At 45.3% G+C, this 21,814-nt stretch overlaps 1 protein-coding gene across 3 annotated transcripts in view; it reads left to right on the top strand.

Annotated features, from left to right (window-relative positions):
* TSPAN18 (tetraspanin 18) overlaps positions 1–21,814 on the top strand; it is a 466,236-nt gene that overhangs the window by 385,084 nt on the left and 59,338 nt on the right. For 2 of the 3 annotated variants that reach the window (XM_069623309.1, XM_069623310.1), the window contains 3 exons: positions 16,872–16,972; positions 18,266–18,460; positions 19,594–19,668. In XM_069623309.1, the coding sequence (XP_069479410.1) occupies positions 16,910–16,972; positions 18,266–18,460; positions 19,594–19,668 (333 nt within the window). In that variant the 5' untranslated portion in view covers positions 16,872–16,909. Of the gene's footprint in view, positions 1–107; positions 210–16,871; positions 16,973–18,265; positions 18,461–19,593; positions 19,669–21,814 lie in introns of those variants that run through there. The other variant, XM_069623311.1, reaches the window with a different exon arrangement.

Below are 21,814 nucleotides of genomic sequence, written 5' to 3'. Positions count from 1 at the left end.
TGTGGTTATAAGAAATGAATATTCAACAGTATGTGAAGAATATTGAGATTCTGTCCGATGTGGTTATTTATACCCATGCCCATGTTGTTTCAGACGTAAGTGTGGGTCTATCCAGACTAAAGAAACCCTGCTGTATCGAGTAGAAGATACCAAGGGTACAGACTGGACCGATTTACAAGGCCCAGAGAAAAGAGACAAGAAAAACCAGAGTTAGTGAACCCTTGAAGAATTTCCTAATTTTTTTTTAATATATTAGAGGGAATGAAACATGTTGGGTGATTGCAGTATGAATGATTTGATTGAGTACATTAATTTTTAGAATGATAGATTTTTATTGTGTAATTGATTGTTTACATTGTTGAGCACTAAGCACTTTAATCACGGTTTCGTGTTGTATTGCTATGATTGTTTTTCTTTCTGGTTAGATTGCACAATATATTTACAAGGTACGATTGTTGTTTCCATAAATCAGTGAATTCGACTTGATTTTAGAGTATATGAATCCAATCAAATTAATAATGTTGGTAATGTTAGGAATTCACCTACATTTATTTGTAAAATGGTACAAGTCTGATGCACTAACATGTTCTAAGGTGTGATTCAAACTCGTTTGAAATGGTTTGACCCAGTGGCATATTTGTTTAAATAAGGTTAGTGGCCCGAGAGGGGTTGCCTAAACTGGGTCGTTAAATGACCCTCCAGTCTCTATTTTTGTTTAAAACTAAGTTATATCCATCCATCGTTACTGTAAACTTTGGTATTTTTTTATGTGGTGGATGGACAACCATGGGTTTTGTTTTATAGAGGTTAATGGTAAGGTCGTTGTTTTTTCATCCATCGTTAGAGGCCATAGTTGCTTCGCAAGACCTAGTGGGGTTAGCAAAATACAATGGCATCACCTGCGGAGGGGAACCCTATCCAAACGCATCCTCGCAGCGTCTGACTGTAGGGAAGAAACTATGCCAATCAGGGGAGTTGCTAGGTCTGGAAAAGACCCGGGGCTATGCTGATGTTGGAACTGTTGGGACTGGGGGCTAGCTAGTCTTTTGGCTGTAGCTCCTGAGATTCTATCCGGGGATACAACCAAAAGATCAGGGGCTATAGCCCCCCCCTAGCAACGCCCCTGATGCCAATCTATTCATTCAAATACAGGCATGTGTTGAGTCAAGGGCACATTATTGCCTTGCACCCCTCTGACTTTTCAGTGGTGTCCTAGAATCCCCTGAAAGAGTTCATTGACCCATTGCTTCCTTATCACTAAATAAACTTTTTGAGCCAGCAACATTGGTCAAAACCGCAAGTTGCACCTTGACCACGGTATCAAACTGGCCCATATTGTCCCACAAAATGGGCCCAAACTAGACTGTCACATCCGGTCCTTTGAGCATTGCCCAATTGGCATGTCCAAGTGGGTGACCAGAGCAAGAAAAACAGCACAAACCATTTACACCCACCTAAATACCTCACGCCCCAAACCACATACGCACGCCTTCGTCATAACAACATCTACCATTCCCATCGAGAACTGCATCGCTGCTAGTTGAATAGATAGTGGGTTGTGCATTTTGCTTGGAACACTGAACAGGTACCTTTACAACCTGCATATAACCCCCCACCACACGACCTGCCTTCAATCCACCCCACTTTGCTCAACCAGATTGCCAGAACTTCCCACGTATTAACTATTTCATGGGGGCAAGAAATAACACACTTCACTGGGTACTAGCCTCATCTAGTGGGGGCGTCTGTTTCACATGCTGTCGGCCCCAGTATGCAGGTGTGGTGTTGACAAACACTAGTCCAGTGGCCTCCTGCCTGTGGAAATTTAATGAAGCACCGCAGCTGTATCCAGGGCAAAGAATAACTGCCAGCCTCAGCCTTTGCTTTCTTTGACGGGGTGGCGAGAGGAGGGAGATGTAGTCGGCGTGGACGCTTCTTGAAAAGGGCACTCAGACAAGCGCAGCCTGTTTTTGGCGTATTTGTGCGTGAAGTGTTCCTGCTGTGGAAGTTTCAGCCAAGGTGGGGGGTTCGCCGCTAGACAAAAGCTCCGCGCGGGAGGAAGAAATCTCAAGGAGGCAGCAGGTTCACTGGAAAGAAAAAACACAAATAATGACTGGATTTAATACAGGCCTTCTCGAAATTGCTCTTCAAATACAATGTAAAGGCTGCTGCTGCTTGAGGGCGGCCTGAGGCCAGGGACAGGCCGTGTAAGTGGCGCCCACTGCGCCCATAATGGCGCCTGCCAGCAGAGCCCAAGGACAGGATGTGCCCCAACGAAAGACGCAGAATTACCGACGGGGATGCCTGTTCCACTAAAAGGTTGATTGGGTTGGGGAAGAGTCAGACACCTGCCCAATGAACGGTTGGTAGGCCTGGGAGTTAAGCTAAGAAAGGCCAGTGCAGGTATGCACATCACCACAGTCAAAATGCCACTCTGCCCTCTTCATTTACAAACTACCAGAATGTTATGATGGGACCTCGCCTGTACAGATGATATGGAAGCCTGGTGAGAAAGAACATCTTCTTTGCTTTGTTGCAGATTACATAGCTAAAGGTTACAGGTTACAAGGCGGGTACAATGGGATACATACACCGACCACCCGCTCTCTCTCAGCCAGCCTCTCATCAGCTGACATTCACAGAACACTCAGCAGAGAATATTCACTCAATATTTTACATCTGGGGTCTCATGACCTCACATACATCCAGAGAACAATAGAAGGGACAGGCAAGTCACAACATATCTCCCTCCTTTAATAGAACAAGAAATCACTCAAAAGAGACCATACAACACCGAACCAACAGAACACATGCATATTCCCCACATCATTCATTCTATTCAGCCATACCACTGTGAGTGAAAACTCACTCCGCACCAAAACCCCTCACCGTCCTCACATGCAAATAAAACAGGGGGACAAATCAACTCAAACACTGCCACCCCCGGTACTACTAAGGAGAGGGATGACATGCTTCACAAATGAAGAGACCAAACAAAACTCTCAACTCAAATCGGCTTCCAGCCGAACCTTACTCTACAATAGCACTCAAGAGTGCCAAGCATGGAGCTGAGGACTTGACAACCTCCAATGGAGGCCTAATCCCCCAAACAATACGCAGGTGTCTAACACCTCAAAACCATGGCACGGGTGAACCACACCAGCGAAAGTGATGGGTGCATGACCCACCCCCCTTCTAGTGGCACAGCTGTCCAACACCCCCAAAATTCTGCCGGGTTTCCAACACCCCAAATATTAGCAAAGGTGGAGGCACCCCCAAATTGTGCCGAGTGAACAACACCCCAAAAATGGAATGGGGGCCCAACACCGCAAATATGTGCCCACATTAGCCATCTAATAAGATGCGCCGGATGTCCAACATCCCAAATACTGGCACAGGTGAACCACACCCCAAAAATGTGCCAGGTGACCCACACCCAAACATTGGCAAGGGGGACTAACACCTCACAATGTGCTGGCTGTCCAACACCTCAATGGATGGCATGCATGTAAACACCGCAGAACCGTGCTGGATGTCCCACAACCTTAAACAAAAACAATGTGCTGGCTGTCAAACACTCCCAACACTGGCACCGGCGTCCAACACCCCAATTTGTGCACCCATAGCACGTTCCACACCACTTGCACTGCTGCAACCATGCCAGCACACACCCGTGTATAAATCCAACATCTCAACAAGCAATAAGTAGAAATGTAAGCTCATGGTATATTCAGGCATCCCTGGCACTTAACAAGTCCGTGCCCTAACACTGAGGTTTGCCAATGGTGACCGATTCTCTGGAGGAAACATGGTTATACTAACATGCTATGTGCTGTATACAAAATAAATCTGTTTTGTAAGGTTACCCTACGGTGGCCACGACATGCACGCCTAGTATGCACACACTCGCCATCAGCTAATACCCAGGCCTCCCATCACATCAAAGAAATCCCATGCCTGATTTACAATAACAAGGCAACAGTGCATGTGAAGTAGCTCAAAAGTCCACATCACTTCCCAACTAAATCGAACAGCACCCCAACAGCACTAACGAATGGTAGGGACGTTACAGGAACCCCAAGGTCTTTCCCTCGGGAAACCACCGTCCTGCAGACACCATATTCGGCCAGAAACATCAACCAGGTGAACCCCTGTGCGCCCAGGCATGAGGTGCAAACCTTCCAAAGTACGCTGAGCACAGCCAACGCCGTACTTCCTGATGTAGATAATCTCCATGCCATTAACGTGAAACTCAATCATCTTACGCTTCCGAACATGCACTGCCAACAAAAACTGCATGCTGCAGCGTGCAGCACGGCAGTTTCTGCACCTGTCGCCCTGCAGTTCCTCATCCAACCAGAAAAACGCAGCGTTCAATGCTGCCGTTGACGTTCTGCTCAAAGTCATCATTTCCATCGGGACTCCGCAGAGCATGGAGCTCTTCGCCTTCACGCTCCTGCGTGCAAACGTGCTGCTTCTCCATCTAACCCGCTCCGATGAGCGTGGATCTCTGACGTACCAGGAACCATGTTTCGAGCAGTGTAATCACTGCTGCGGGCCCCTTTACACTTCTTCGCCTTGAAGGAAAAGTCCTCGCCATGCTTGCCGCCAGACAGAGCTCGGTTAAAATTCACACCAGTACCTCGCTCCCTCTTGTGCCCCCCCCCCCACGGCGACTAGGACCACAGTCGAGACACAGTGAGCAAAACCTGGAACTGCCTTTTCATATTTCATATAGGCATCTTAAGGGATAAGGATGGGTATACAAATCCATGTGGTACCACTTGGAGTGAGGCATACATTGCCCATTAGATCTGCAAATGTCATAAGAAGCTGTGGATTGCATGAGAAGTGTGTGCACATTAGCTATGGCACCGTGTATAATTTTGGTGGGAGAAACATTTTATAAGACCCATGGTCCTAGACTATGACCTTAGAGTGGCATAAACAAGGCTCGTCTGGAGGCTTTAGTTCCGTAGAAGTAATCCTTCCCACAGCAGACACGCAAGCACCGACCTCTGAGCTTTAATCAAAATCAAGCACTGGTTAATGCCAAGTGTACATCAAACTCAAGCATAGATCAATCCCAAGAACTAGGCAACACTGCACGTGTGTATCACACCCAAGCCTACGTCAAAGAAGAAACCCAATCATGCCTCCTACCCCGAGAAGTGGCAGGTTCTCCAAGTGTACATCAAACCTGGCCTTCCATCAACCCCACAACACATTGCAGTATCCCCAAGCGTATATATAAACTCAAGCATGCATCAAACCCCAACTAGGCAATGTCTCCAATAACATAGGTCAAAACTGAAGCATACATCCAACCCAAACAACTGAGCAGCAGCTCCAAGTGTACATCAAACCGGAGCTCACCACAAACTCAAATGACTGAGCAGTGCCTCCAAATGTGTATGATAGTCAAGCACACATTATACCACAAATGCTGAACAGTGTCTCGGTGTATATCAAACTGAAGAATTGGGCAGCATTTCCATGCCTGGAGCAAACGCGGTCCTGCTTCTAGACAAGGCAGGTGTCAAGTCCAAGAACTCTGCAGCATCTTTAAATGCACATCAAACTCAAGCGTTCATCAAACTATAGCATAAACGAATCCCCAAGAATTGGAAAGTGCCTTGAAACACATATTAAACTCAAGTGTTCATCAAAGCGAAGAAAACATTGAGCCCCAAGGACTGGGTATTAGCTTCAAATGGGCCTCAATTCCAATAGCTTGCCAGTATATCTAAGCCTACTTCAAACCTAAGTGCTGGTCAGTTAGTGTACATCAAGGCCAGTTCTGGACAGAATCACCAAGTGAAATGTCAAAACTAATGACACATTTCGTACCATTATCAAGAGGCGATGGGAAACCCCTCTCAGCCTAGGGTAGGAGGCCTACCAGGAAGGAATCCAAAGCCAGTCCTACCACAGAGGTGGACAGTTGCAGTTGAGAGGGCCTGAATGCCTGTCCTTCAACAAGTGCCAATGTCTTTATGTGCAGTTCATGTTTACATCACCCCGTACCTAGGAACACAAATGCTGGCCAAGTTTTCTCTTTCATTCTAGAGAAACCATGGATGCAGTAGAAGAGCACCAAAGAGACTAGAACTAAGCCTTCTGTACACTCCAGCAAGGGGGGGGGGAGAGGGCGTTCTATGTGATATTACCGCTTTTTAGAGACTGAACACAAAATAATACCTTTTTTTTGGCTTTAAAATGCGGCATAGCCACCCCTCTAAGGTGAACCCTTCCCCAATCTCCCCGCCAGTTATGTAAAATGGGGGTATCAACCTCCTCAAACCCCCATTTCCCCACCCACCACCCGCTTCCCAGCACAACACACACTAAGTCCACACACATCCGTACATGCAAACACTCAAGCACAGACACTCACCTGTCAGCCCCTGCGTGCACTGGTGTTCCACACTTCAGCCCTATCTCCTTTCTCTGGTAGATTAAGGCCTTTGGGATTGAAACTCTAGATATGGCACAAGTCCATATCTAAGAATGTCACACTATAGCTGTGTCCGTGTCCTCTGGTAAGTAAAAGCTATTGGTCTCCCTCCTCTATTACCTCTTGCTCCTCCCCTCTGGTCCTTTTCCTCTTCCCCTTCTTTCTCTTCTCCCTTCTTCCTCGTCCCTTATCTTCACCATTCTATCTCCTTCACTTTCTCCTTCCCCTTCCCTCTCTCCTCGACTTTCTCATTTACTTTCCCATTTCATTTTTCCCCTTTCTCCTTACGTTTTTCTTTTTCTTATTTCCTTCTTTTTCGTTCTGTTTAAATCGTTTGTCCATGTTTATTTCCTCCTATAGCACTCCCTTTCTTCCCTTCTTTCCCTTTTTTTTCATTCTTCCTTCCTCTTTTTTGGCGTTTTTTTCTTCAACTGATAGAACTTCTGAACACCACAAGCCCCAGCATGTAAAACATTCTTCCAGTTGTTATCTAGTGCACGATGCAGTAGGAAATAGCCAACTGAAATATTTGCCAATATTTTATTTTTTTAAAGAAGACGGAACAATCTTACTTCTCCCTGTTCCTAAATCTCGTGTTCAGAGCATCCAAATATCACCCATTCCCACAACTGGTAGCAAAGTCTTCTCACCCCTCCAACTTCGATTATGGTAAGTAATGGCTGGAAGAATTACCGCCTGAAGGTAATCCATTGACTGGGACAACTGTTTATCCTGTAACAAAATGAGAAAAATAAATATGGAGTTACGAAGGATAGAAAGAAGGAATCTGGAGAATGGGATGAATGAATGAAGAACAGAAACACATACAGAATGAATGAAAGAAAGAAAATGGAATGAGAAATAAATAATTCAGAGAAAGAGAAGGATAAATGGGAAGGAAACCAGAAGAAGCTAATACAAACGACGACTAGAAAGATGGAAGAGAAGGAAGGAAAAAATAAAGATGACCTCTTCACCACAGACAAGGGCTCTCTCACCCCTCTTGTACTAGTTGACCCCGCTGCCTTCTTTGACTCTGTTGACCACAAACGCTCATTTCCATTCTAGGCAACTAGATGGAACTCAATGACAGAGTATTCAAATAGTTTTTCCCTTTCCTGCAAGATCACACCCATCTCATCCCCCTAACACCTGCTCTCACCACAATGACATGTGGAGGCCCCCAAGACTTCCCCTTAAGCCTCTACATGGAATCTCTGGGTCATACCCTATCCGACAAGAGCACTCCTTTGATAAATAAGCATATGGCATGCCACCCTCCTCTGAGTCTCCTCTCTAAAAGACCCATATACCCTCACTAATTACATCTCCCTGATCTTCATATTGATGGCATCCCGCTTCCTTGAACTGAACTCCACCAAGACTGAATACGTTATCATCCCCTGACCCAAGCACTTCCCATACTACACCAGCAGGGAGCTAGCACTATCAATAGTCAACAACCCCCCACCTGTATTCAAACCTTAAAAATCTCTTGGCTTCACACGTGACCTAATATTCTGTCAAGACCTGCACATTCCAAATCCACCTTTTAAGACATTTGAAACCTATCATACCACATAATGATTTCTGCACTGCCATCCATGCCCTCATCCTCCGCAACCTGGACTGTGACAACTCAGTCCTCCGTGGACTCCTGGACTCCACCTTTCAGCCTCTGCAATCCACATTGAATGCTTCATCCATACTATAACTTGGACTAACAAAACACTTAGTCATCACCTTTACATTCCCACAACTACACTGCTCACCCACATACCTAGACCACAAATTGCACTGCCTCAATTCCAAACACTCCCCCACACAACACAGCTCCCACCTCCTCTGCATACTTGTATGAAATGTGAGGGGGTCAGCAATGAGACGTGGACAAAAGACATTCATGTTTTCGCACAGACATTTTAGCTCTATTCTAAGGAGGAATTCCCCTACCTTAAAGCAAAACGAAGGCTCTGTCTGTGTCAGGAAGTCTGCATATAATAATCCGCCCTTGTGTCCAAAATGCCCCATCATGGCCCCCACACTACGAACAAAACAAAGGGTGCAAGGAAATGTATTTCACTTGATCATGGCGACAAATGTTCAAAATGAAAAGTATAAGAAAAACTCCAACATAAATGTTTTACAAGGTAAAAGAACCTTGGACTCAGAGGATGGTTCCCTTCCCCTGGATTCTTCAAGTAGGGTTGTGAAATTGTTCCTTTAAACAGTTCATTCAGACGTACTTTGAACAGACACATTTCTTTTTTAAGCAATACGGTTCTGTATAAGTCTTTATGGAAAACCTCTAGTAGCTTTTCAGATTTCCTGGTATACTCTCCCGCTTGGAATCTGTACACAACTTCAGCTGCCTGGCATACTCACCTGCCAGGACTTCTTATATGTTTCTCAGTTCTTTAGCTATATCGGAATCGTAAATACTGTGATGTGCTTGGTATATCTATCTTTGGCAAGCCTGTTCAAACTTCTCCCCCACATGGCATCTCACACATCTATATTGGATTGTGGTTTGCCTTTGTACTTTGTCTTGTCTCCCTTCAAACCTTCTTCTTACTTTGCTTGTTTGCATTCAAACATTCTGCTTATTGGGTATTGCTTTAGTAGACTTTTTCACCAATCACCAATTTCATGCTATTCAAACAATCTGTGTTCTTGCGCTTGTCGGAATGCCCCAGGGTACCCATCTGCTTTGGGCAGACGCAACGGTCTATTCCAGCATCTCCAAAACTCTGTGTGCCTTTGCGTGATTGCTCCTTTAACCACTTTCCATTGGGAAGAGTGTGGCAGTTCTCCCAACGTCTTTTGTGACTCCTCATTAACACCTCATTAACACGCTGGCTTCCCTTTTCTGTCGATAATGAAGAGTGCTGCTTTGACGAGCGGTCTGACCTCCAGGTACTCCAGAGTGGCTCTCCCTCTTGGCTCACATGCGCCCTCTCTTCCTCTGTTTCGGCAGCCTTCGCCATGTTCACAAGTCCCGAACTGAGGTTCAGTGTCCTCTCCTGCAATGCTCACAGTGCTTTTTCCATCTTTAAATCTCCAGCGCACTGAAGGCATGGCAATAACTAGTCATTATGTTGAACTTTGAGTTCCTTCCATTTTGATTGAACTCCTTACTACTTCTCCTTATTTCAGGACCTGAGTGATTATGGGAGTTGGAGTTCATAGATTACATTGGACTTTTATTTCTGATTTGGTTTTCCACCAGGATTTCATATAAAGGCATATCAGAAAAAAGGGTGTTTTATATGTGTTGTACATGTTTAAGTCAAAGGTGGGGGCCTGAGCAGAATGACAATAGGCCATCAAAAGCTCTGGTATCCGGGGTTCTTCCCCATTGGAAAGGGGGGAATGCCTTGTCTTCTCCAATGGAGTCAAAATGGCTCCCCAGTAGTTGTATCCTCCGATGTGATCATCCCTCGTATTGCTGCCCCCAGGGTCAGAATAAGGTAGCGGGTGCTGTCCCCTGGACACATGGGAGGAGGTCACTGCCTGGGAATCTGTGATGACTTCACTGAATTCATAACAGGAAACTCTCCCTATCAAACAGGACGTTCTCACACTGCCCCCCACCCACCCCGGTCACGTCAGAACTACCCCATCTCACGAATGCTGTTTATCTGTGCCCTCCCCTTGTTTTTGAACAATTGGGTTTCCTTGGTCACCGAGGAGCAGAGCACCAAAGAGTTCCCAATGTGAGGTCTTGTGCAAAGCTATGCAAGGGTTAATCACTGCTTAGTGTCAGCAACCACAGCTGAAACCCTTCGAGCAGGAATACAAGAAAATATTATGACATAATTGAACAATACATAGGAGTTTGGCTTTTTGTGGTACAGCTGGTCTTGTGGGCGACTCATTATTCTCCTTATTATTTGAAGCAACTCCAGAATCTAGTATTCATTAGTATAGTTGTCTTCTTGTCGCAATTCCTCAGAGTCAACGGTATAAAGCCTAAGCCGTTGAGAGTTATGTTAGAAGTAGGAAAGACTCTGTGACTCTGTGCCAAATCTTTCAAACTTAGTTGGATATTATTGTACAACAAGCCTGTGATTTTTCTAAATTGGTTATATTTTATTGTATTACAAGCCCTTGATAACACGTGTTTCGGCTCAGCAGAGCCTTTTTCAAATCTGGGCTAATGAAACAGACTTTTTTAACCAATAACATTGTATCTCATCATTTCCAGATTGTTCAAGATATATTCCCTCAATGTGATGATAGAATTTATCAATCTTGGGCTTAATCCTAAACTTCCTTCCTTGAAGTTCCTTAGTCACTCGCGTTGGCTCAAAGCTCATTGTTTAGAACACGTTCTAAACAATGAGCTTTGAGCCAACGCGAGTGACTAAGGAGCTTCACGGAAGGAAGCTTGGGATTAAGCAACGCGAGTGACTAAGGAGCTTCAAGGAAGGAAGTTTGGGATTAAGCCCAAGAGATAATTTGGCACAGAGTCACAGAGTCTTTCCTACTTCTAACTTAGTTGAACAATGTTCTGAAGGGTTAAAGGGTAGTGTGTTCAGTCTTAATTCAAACTTAGAGGCCTGCTTAGTAATAATAATAAAGTGGCGTTATTAACCCATTCCATGGGCATCACTGAGGGTAATGGTCTGCGGCCTGAGTTACTGGCCCAAGTAAAGCAATGGCAGTTAACGTGGGTCCCAGGCCGTTACCACCAGTGATGCCCGTGGTATGGGTACATAAGGCATTAGAACCCCTCCTATGGGCTTCGACAAGGCTACTTTACAATATTTTTGCTCTGTGAACGGGGTGCCTTGCAGCGCCCCATTAACTGAACGAAAAGACTGTTCCAAGATGGCTGCCATGGAAAGGTAATGCGGGACTCCATAAGGAGCCCCTCTTCCCTTTCCATAACAGCTGTTGGGAGCAGAGCAGATGGTGCTGCTGTGATGGCAAGTGCTGCCATAGACAAAATAGGGTAAATGGAGGGGGGAGGGGAGCGAGGGTGGGGGTGGGAGATGGCATCAGGGGGAGGTGGCCTTCAGGCAGCATGGAACACAGGCTTTCACCACTGGTCCAAGCCCGCGTTCCTAGCCACCTGATTGGCTGTCTCCCCCTGCAAGGGTGCTAATATCTATTTCTTGTTGAGCGCTATATATCCATGGGTCTCAGGGCACCAAAATGACAGATGACATTATTATCCCACAAAGTGGTACTGAATTTATCGACTTCGAATGGATGAAAAACAGAGTTGGCCTTGCCGGGATTTGAACCTGACACAGTGGGCTGCGCACAGTTATCGGCGGTGTGCGTTCCACTCGCTGTGCTTTCTGACTAGCTCAAGAAAGAGATATCAGGGAAGAATGAGGGGGGTAAACAATGGAAAAGTCCTTTTTTTATGGTGGAAATCGGGTTCTTCCAATGTGTGGTCAAAGAAGGCAGCAATACCTAACTAGCCATCTTCGTGGCTTTCATGACCCAAACGATGATTCCACTACAGTCTAGCGAAGTTGCAGATGGTGAATTTGGAAAATTGAGGGGTGTAAAAGATTTCCCTAAATTGAACCAAGTATGCACACCTACACTTAACATTGTAAGGCCCCCACGTTGTGCACTATGTGGCGCTCAGTGGCCCCAAACTGTACCTTTGGCCCAAACACATACACACCCAAATGCATACATACAGACTTGTATAAATACAGACAAACACATTCACGCGGAAAAAAAAATTCAACATTTTTTTTATGAGCCTAATAGTCAGAATTTGTTAATTGTTTCACAACTGACATTGGAAAACTTGAGATCTCCTTAAACCAGGGATCTGCAATATGCGGCTCTTCAAATATTGTGGTCTATGTCTCCCAGGATCCCTCACCATTGATTATATTAGCAAGGGCTGATTGTATTTGTAGTCCAAAACATCGGGACAGCTAAACATTTCAGATTCTGCCCTACACGTCTTAAGTTCAAGAATTATACATCCCTAGAAGAAACTTTGTGATAAACCCAACTGTTTGTAGTCACCATTTGACAAAAGTATGCATTTGTCTGAGAGGGAAGATCTACCTTTGTATTGTGTGCTTGCTTGGTGCCAGAGGCACAACTACACTAGAGGGGGGGACAGACTAACACTTCAAATAGTGTCTTAGTTAATTACTAGTTTGTGGTGAATGTCCATCTGCAGTTTACCATAATACCATGTAAAACTGAGTGGCACTACAGTTGGAGTTTCTTTGAGGTGTCAATTGGGAGTTCAAAGAAAGGTCCTGGTCAACTGAATAGAAACTGTGGACCCTGAATTTGTGCCATGGGATACTGTCACCTAACGTAGCACCCCTTGGCCTAAAATCATACACTCTGGCAAAATAAGGCATATAAACTGGAGAAAGAATGTATTGCAAAGATATAAACAAAAGAAATTGACAAACTGTGATGCTTCCAGAGAAAAAGGTTGCCCTAGAAATTCGGTGGTTTGTTAGGCCGGACATAAAAATAACCAGCTCAAAATCATTCTACCTCCCACCCTAACAGATAACGCATCTCAACACAACTACAGCACCAAAACAACATGGGTTACACAAGGGAATGTATGGCATCTGAAGCCACGTGTCTGCACTAAATTTCCCTATACACCACAAAAACTCACCAGAGATGCAGCTGTACGATGTAGCAATGCATCGCTCCAAACGTGTTAAACACCACAGGCACAAGCTATTTCCATTAGAAACCTGTAGTGTACATTAACCACTGTTCCAGGCAACTCACAAAATATTTAAAACTTGCACACCACAGAAATCCCTATATTTTCAGATCTGCACATATCAACATTGCTACAAATAAACCGTAGCCTGCTCCCCTACTCCAACGCCAGTCCCCTACACCCTTTCTTGCAGATCAGAAAACACTAGGAACCCATGAAAACAACAGAAGGTGTGCAATGCAAGAATACATAAGATAACGCTACAGGCATATTGATGAGTTTCACTCATTTGACTGTGGGGAAGTGCTGTGGACAGATCAAGCAACTTTGGAATTGTCAGCAAAGGGAGGTAATGAATGCTGGTTCTGCCACAGTCCGTCCACTCTTCTAGAATCTCTGGTGCACTGACTGGCTGGTGCTGGTGAGCCTGTATATATCTTCCTATCAAATCGTTTATGGGACAGAGGCAGAGCCAATACAACAATAACCCAATCTTAGATGATGGTCTCAGGGGGCACAAAAAGGAGCATGAGGAAACAACATTTTGTCCCTAAAATCATTAAATCTGCCGCATTGTAGTAAGTTTTGTTTCTAATAGTGTACCTAGTAACTTCTAAGGAACTCAATGTTTGCAGGTAAGTTACAGTGCAATTACTTTCTTTGTCCTGGATGCAAACCAAATAAATGTTTTACAGCAGTAATGGCAATGCCATTGTTAAAATGTATTTTCTTGTCTGCATTTTGTCCTTCTGGTGACAGCTGTGAAGGTGAGCTGGTTCCTTCAACAATAGGCCAAATGGGAAGGGGTTGGCTGCTGCCATTTAACTGCTGTCCATTGACCAGGCATCAGTTGAAACAAAGACAAGTGTAAAAACTGCCACCTAGTGTCTGGGACATTTTCTCCAGCGGCAGGCCATCCTGACAAGGCAGCAACTGGGGAAAATGGGCCTCATTACAAGTTTGCCGGTCCTGGATCTACGGTACTGGTAAGCTTGCCAGTACCATAGTTCCCGGACTGGCAAACTACAAGATGTGTTCGCGGGTGCCTTTCTGCCTGCCAGGTCTGACCTGGCGGGCAGAGCGGCACCCGCGAGCACAGCATGTCGGATGCATGGTGCCGGTGCATCCAACCTCCCCATTCCCATTGAGCCCTATGGAGGCTCAAATGGGAATGGGGAGTATTTTCTTCTGGTGCCCGCGAATGGGCAAATACCGGGTCCGGTGGGGCAGAATGACCCCGGTAATTACCCATTTGCGGGCGCCAGAAATTTTCGAAGGTTTGGCGGCAGCCCGCCGGTTTTACCGGCAAGGCTACAGCCAAATTTATGAGGCCCAATGTCTCTGGTTCACTCTAAAATGGCTCCGTTTTCAGCACTGTGGAGCACTCTGTGAGTGGCCGACTGACCCTTGATTCTTCAGTTAGTATGCAGCTGGTTAGGATTCTACTAGAGTGACCAGATTTTCAAAATAAAAAACTAGGACAGGCCCCCAACATAAAAGTAGGACTACAATGAATTTAGGTGTGGCTCTTAATATACTGAACACAAAGGAGGGTTTGCGTTGATTTGTATTCCAGGCTTGTCTTTGAATCCACCGTCCAAGCATTCACCATGTCACAATGAATAGCTTGTCTCTGTTAAAGGAAAGGTTCATGGTTTGAGCCAACACCCACGGATGGCTGGCTTTAAGTGTTCGTGTAGAGAGCTCGAAGCTATAATGACGTTTATTTGGCGTGTGCCAACTAAACTATTAATTGATTTGTTGGTAAACAAGCACTGTCTGTGCGTTACCTCATGGGAGTGCTCATTCCTGCCGGCAACGCAACAACAGACGTGACCATTCATACTCTCACTGTTTTCACAGTTTTCTCCATAAAATGTCACCCGAACCTCTCCTTAAAAACGGCACAGGGTTTTTAAATGAAAAAAAATCTCTTAGGACAGAGCACCCAATTCCAGGGCAGTTCCAACCAAACCGAGACCTCTGGTCACCCTGGATTGTACCTTGGTGTGAGGACAGTGGAGTTATGGCGGTTTCAGAGTTTTTTTATATGTTTGTCTCTACTGATCAATGTGGTATCCTTATCTACGCAAGGCTGGGAGTGGACACTCCCCCTTAGTGATGTCACAGTAAAGATTTGGACTTTAGTTTGATGCCGCTAACAATGGGGCATCCTGCAAAAAGTGATGACTAGAATGCTTAATGTCCCTGGCAAGAGTGGTTATCGCCTGGTAATATTTTGTCCCCCTAACAATACCTTTAGCATGAAAGACGTTCCGGCCGCATCTTCTCTTGTTGATGTGCTGACTTCATTACAGGCTGAATTGCATGGCTGTTTGCTGATTAGGGCTGAAATGGCTGTTGTCACCTCGTAAGGATGTCCTCCTGCCAGCAAAGGTTGTGATGTTGTCTGCACGTTGTGATATGAGGCACTCTTATAAGCGAGGGCTTGCACTGGTCTTTCCTCTTAGTTCTGTGGTAAGGCCGGGGCCATTGTTTTTCACTAGGGTTGTAATGCAATCTTAAAGGCGAGCGCTGGGGCTATTGTCTTCCCTAGTGTGATGCAATTCTAGTGTCGAGCGCTTTGCCAAATGTATGATGCACTCCTGCGGGAGTGTCCTTGAGCGTGTCTCTTCTCCTTACTTCAGTGATGGCCGCCTGCAGACGAGGGATTCACGGCTTTTCTCTGAGTGCTGTGACGTAGAGTTTAAAACGGCTTGAGGGTTGTCTCCTCTTAGTTCTGAATGGCATTTTATCCATAGAGGGCTTAAGCAATTGTCTCCTCTGTGTGCCCTCATGCACTGCAGGGAAGGGTTTGAACAATTGTCTATTTACTATTGGCAAGCCCTTGAGATGTTGCGTTTCCTTTTAGTGCTGTGAGGCTCTTCTACAGGTGATGGCTTGAGTGATTGTCTTTTCTTAGTTCAGCAATGGGTTTCGGCCAAAATGACTGAATCTAAATGACCTGGGTACACCACCAAAAGTTCGAAAATAGATACTACTGACTAACTGTTCATAGGACATTTTGTAGTAGCTATTTGGTGGTGTAGGTAAAAAAAAAAGAAGGCTGCCGGGATTCCCACGCAACACCTCGCTCCTCACTATACGATACTATACTGTAATATACACACACTAATGAGCAGGGTTTGTGGGGACAACCCTGCAGCTGACCCGACCAAAAAAATAAAAATAAAACCCGGGGGCTGCGGGGGTGTCCCCACAACACCCCACTCGCTATACTCTACAGTATAGTGGATGGGGGTTGTGGGGACACCCCTGCAGCTGACCCGACTAAAAGAAAAAATATAAACATTTCCTTTGTGTTTCATATATAAAAAACGTCATTATGAATGTCTGAGATACACTCCGTAACCTTTTGTGCACCATATGAATTTCAAATAATTGTAATAAGGACAAGATATTAATTTGTATGCAGCATGGACATGCTTTTTTTGTTTACTACCATTTGGTGATAGTCGGTTGTTGTTTAAAAAGAGGTGTGTGCTATCGCCGCAGGAAAAGGTAGGGGCCAATTTGTTGCCAATACAATGTCAAATATGTTCCCCGTTCCAGACAAATGTGGGGTTTATATATGGGCAGCTGCCACAACGATGTCCCTGAGCTGAACAGTGTTTGAGTGTTAACTGAGTACCGGCATTCGCCCATGTAGGATGAGTGCGGCTGTGGCACCAATCCAGGACAGTGTGCTGATGGGTACCTCTTTCTGACTTGCAGGGGAATCTGGAAGGGGTCGGCCCGTGAGTCCCGGAACTATGGAAGGAGACTGCCTCAGCTGCATCAAGTACCTCATGTTCATCTTCAATTTCTTCATATTCGTGAGTATCCCTGCCAGCCTTTGCCGCAGCCTGCGCCCCACCAAACCCCGCTTTGCTATGCTCCATGCGTTCTCCTGTTTGCCTGGTTTGGAATTGAGCAAATGTAACAACTGCAGACCCTTTTGGTGAATCCGCTTCACTTCAGGTCATTCTGATTTCATTATCTGCTCTCTTGTAATACAGTGATGTCTTCTTGGCCTCCGACCACTGTTTGGTACAATGTCCTTTCATCGCGGGATGTTTTTTCGTGGGCTTTTTTGCCACGATTTGTTTTTCGAAAAAAAACATCGAATTTTTTAGGGGGGTTAGTAAATTATATATATGGGGTGTGGGTGTTTGTGAATAAATACAAATTAAAGAAAATGGGGGCTTGGGGGTGAACCCCCCCCCAAAATAATGTTAAAAAAATGTGATGGGTTTTTGTGTAAAAAAAAAAAAAGAAATCGTGGTAAAAAACCCAGCGAAAAAACATCCCGCGACGAAATGATATTCCTGAGTGCTCCCTCCCCCATCTTAGTTCTGCGCCATGCACCATTTCGAGGTCGTTCTGTTGGCCAGAGGCAGAAATGAGAAATTGTCAAAGGCCCCCCCCCGCCCCCCTGTTCTGGGAACATGGCAACAAGACATAACTCTGGTCCTCTACCATCTCACACAGGCCCCTTCCTTACTAGTCCAAGTTCTGGGAGCACCCTGAAACTCTACATGATGTTCTGCCACTGCCTCTGTTACCTATGAGTTGTATTTCTGGGAGCAAGGTATGTGGGGCTAAAGAGGTTGAAATCCGATGGGAACTAGCTCCATCTCCACGGCCCCACAGAGGATCTTATTGTAGAAATGAGGTTACACTCAAAGTGAGAATATTGGCTTCCAATGACACAGATTTCTCAAACATTGGAAATGTATGCGCAACACAGTCACATCTCTTGTGCACCGGATATGAGGTTGGCCATGTTCTCCCCCCAATTAACATCCCAAGTTGTCCTTTCCACTCAGCAGTAATGAAGCCCTTGCCTGACATTCTCTTCCACCCTTAAAAACACATTATCCATCCTTCTAACCTTCTAATAAGCATGATGTCCTGCAATAAAAAGGGTTTTTGGCAATCCGATTTGAAATGAAACCATGATCACGAAGGAAAGGAAATCTTGGAATTAGATGTGAAGATGGGTTCCAAAATTTAAAACAAACCGTTCAGGCCGTGAGCAGCTTGTTGGTGGTAAAGTGTTGTGTGTGTTCTGCGTGTGCGTCCAACGCCCTCACGGAAGGAACATTTGCTTTTCTCTCCTGCCCCAGCTCTGCGGTGCAAGCCTTCTTGGAGTTGGAATCTGGGTGATCGTGGATCCCACAGGTTTTCGGGAGATTGTGGCAGTCAACCCCCTCCTGTTCATGGGGGCCTACATCGTTGTGGGCATGGGGGCGCTGCTGTTCCTGCTGGGGTTCCTGGGCTGCTGCGGAGCCATCCGGGAGAACAAGTGCCTGCTGCTCTTTGTACGTATCAGCCAGCGCAATGCGCTCTGTTTTGTGATGGGACGGGGCGTCTGTCATGTGTTTTCCTGCGGATCCTCTAACAAGCCTTGAGACTCTTCTTGTATACATCCGGCTACTGTGATTTACACCCCACCCGCTCTAACAAACCCACCTTCTGTCCAATGTTGACGTATCCGCTCCAGGTCTAAACCTTGCTCTGAAAGTGAGTGTTTTATTCATTTGATATCGATGATGTCTTCTTAATTAGAATGGGATCCTGGAGAACTTAAAATGTCCCATGTTTGGTGGAAGTATCAGACCTAATCTTGCGTTTTTTAGTTGCATTCAGGAAATTCAGGCCCTCGGTAGTATGACGAGCAAAAATACTGGTATCAACATATAATGAAAAATAGGACAACTTCAGATCACTTTAATTGGCTTATTTTCCTAGCATATTTACTTGCTTAAGAAGATTGTGATTGGGGATGTGTTTCACTCATGAGCTATCCTACCTCTTTCCTGTCGCACGACTGGTTCCCGGAGCACATTCTTCCTGTGAGGAGCACATTAGGGGGGTGGGGGAGCATTTTCGTATGTGTACCTATTTTCAGAAGTTCTTTCCCAATTGTCTCTGTAGTAAATAACAATGCTGGGAGGATATCTCGGGAGGATAGCTCAACGGCAACATGCCTTGGAAAAAAGACACGAAGCAACACAGGTTCGATCCCCAGGTCCGTGCTTAGAAACCTCTGGGTATTAAGCGCATTATAAATATGCAACTAAGACATATTCCCGTAACAGTTCCTCACTGCCCCCTGGCTGTGAGAGCGCTTTAAAAATATAATTTCTTTTTTTTTTTTTAAATCCTGGGGAGGGCAGGCAGCCTCTCCAAAGCTTCCTGATTACCCCAGTGTGTTAATCAGCAGGTGCCCTCTGCAAGGCTTCAGCTAAAATAAAGTAGGGAGGTGAAGGCAGGGGTGGCGCAACAATTGTCTCGGGCACCACTTTTAATTTGGGAGGGCTGGGAAGATGGGTGCTGCCTGACTGCCCCACAATTCTCTTGTGCTCTTGTCAAGTGATCCACTATGAAAGCATTTCTCATCAACTGCACTAAAATGTCGCTCCTTTCCCCCCTCCCCTCTTCTCTCCTCCAGTTCTTTGTGTTCATTCTCTTGATCTTCCTGGCCGAGTTGTCTGCAGCCATCCTCGCCTTCATCTTCAGAGAAAATGTAGGTTTGTTCTGCTTCGACACACACCTGTTAAAAGCTCCCTCCTGCATTTGTTTGTCAAGTGTACTATTTGCTGTACATTTCAGATGTCCTGTTATCACTGACACCTGTTTGCAATTGAAAAGCAAGATGTTGGTACTGAAGCGCAGAATCCACTTGGGAATGTTCAAGCACAGTTCACCACAATGGGTGTCTCTTGATGCTTAAGTTATGTTATTTGTTATTTGGCATTTATATACCGCTTTATATATCGTTGGTATGACCTCAAAGCGCTAGTGAGTGGAACGCCCTTGGCGACCGCAGTCTGAGTCAGTCGAAAGAGTAGTGTTATATGGTGCTTGGGGGCACTCAGTATGCGAGCAGCTGATGCGGTTGATTGGTGGTAGCTGCATCCTGACGTTAGGTGTGTTGGTATTGAGAGATCAGTAGAATGTGTGCAGTCTGGTGGTTGGTCTCCGAGGCTGCTTTCTGGCGGCAATGGGCCTGTGACAAGAGTTCTCATAAATCTGGCCATGCTACTCACTTTATAGACCGCAGAGTGGCTAAAGGCTGAGCAACCTCTGCCTAGATGTGAACCCTCCACTCTTGGAACACACCCGCCCATGTGTTGTGTGGTGCCTCTGGGCTGGCATGCTTCTGCATGGACTTCAGTGGTGGCAAACACTTTTTCCGCTTATGTATCGTCTTGGCGGCATGTGTTGCTCTTTTGTGTTGTTGCTGCTGCTGTATCTGAACATGTGAGTGGTGGATGTCAGTTGGGCATGTAGTTGTAGATGTTCACACCTGGTATGTTTTAGTTTTGCCTTCTGGTGCTTTCTTTGATACAATTGGATGGCAAGGCACTGCAACAGAGGGCTGCTGGGATTAGCTGCACTAAATTGAACTAGTTGAAGTGCTGGTGTCCTGGCCTATTCCATACACTCTAGATAATCTAGATTTTTAGTTCTTTGACCATTGCCCTGTTTACTAAAAGCAGTATATTCTTTGATGTTCGGCTAAAAGTTATATCTTGATGTAAACCACTCTGGCAAAAGAATCTGTCATGCATCTCAAACTCAGCAGATCATTGATTGAAGGGTAAACAGCCACTGTTGCCACAAGTGGAATAACTGTAGTACATCATTAAAAGGAAAGAGAGGGAGTCTATCCTTCCCACTGTCCAATGGTTACTCCAGGATCCTCAAAGCAAAATGGTGCTGGCTGACTACACAGTCATGTTTTAATCACATTTCCAAAATGTATACGTTTTCCAGTTCTTCTTTTCCGTTCCATTTCTGCTAATCTAACCAACCTGGAAACTTTATCTTTCTATTTGTTTTTTGGCAAATCTAAAGCACAGGTCTGTAAGTCTTAGGTAACCGATTCAATGTTAATTCATGTAAATGTATTTCTTTTTATAAACGTTGCCTTCTTGCATTCGGTTCCTGTCTAAGTAGGCCACACGTGCCAGATAACAAGAGTACTAGGGCAACAAGAAGTTTTTTAATGTACCCATGGCAGCACTGAAGTTTGATGGATGAAAAGGTTTCAATCATTCCAACATTGGCACTGCTCTGGGCAACTCCACCACCCATCCTGTTCAGCCTGCCCTGCCATTATAGAGGAGGAAAGGTCACATGCAAATCAGTCCACATTTAAAAAAGGTGCCGCCGAGCCCGACCTGCCGGGTCACATCCCTTCTGCCCAGGGCCACAAGCAACGCCAGCCATGCTTCAGCTGTATTGGGCGTCATTATTGAGGTGTAGCATTGCAGTCACATCTTGGCACCCACACTCTTTAAGGGGACCTCTGTAACACTGAAGAGTGAGGAATGGAAGGTTTCAATGTGTTGCCCCTGTAATTGCATTGGGCGGCAAACCTTCTGTACCACTACACATGTTTTATTGCCAATTAATTCATTGCTTTTCCAGTTTTAATTTACACAGGATCATCCACTTGTGCTCAAGAGTGAAAACCAAGACTAGATTGCACTCTTTAAAGTTTAATGTATGTTTTCTTTTAAATGTATTCCAGGTATACAGTCTGTATAAGGATTTCTACATTTCAAACCTACCTAGTAAACAATGTTAGAATGGATTGTCCTCCAACGCATTCCACATCTTTGACATGTAATGTCCACAGCTGTGCACTTCGGAAACTTTTTTGG

This window comes from Ambystoma mexicanum, chromosome 11, assembly GCF_040938575.1.
Source record: "Ambystoma mexicanum isolate Mex_15411 chromosome 11, UKY_AmexF1_1, whole genome shotgun sequence".
Taxonomy (NCBI): Eukaryota; Metazoa; Chordata; class Amphibia; order Caudata; family Ambystomatidae; genus Ambystoma; species Ambystoma mexicanum.
This window is presented reverse-complemented; position numbering and strand designations above follow the sequence as displayed.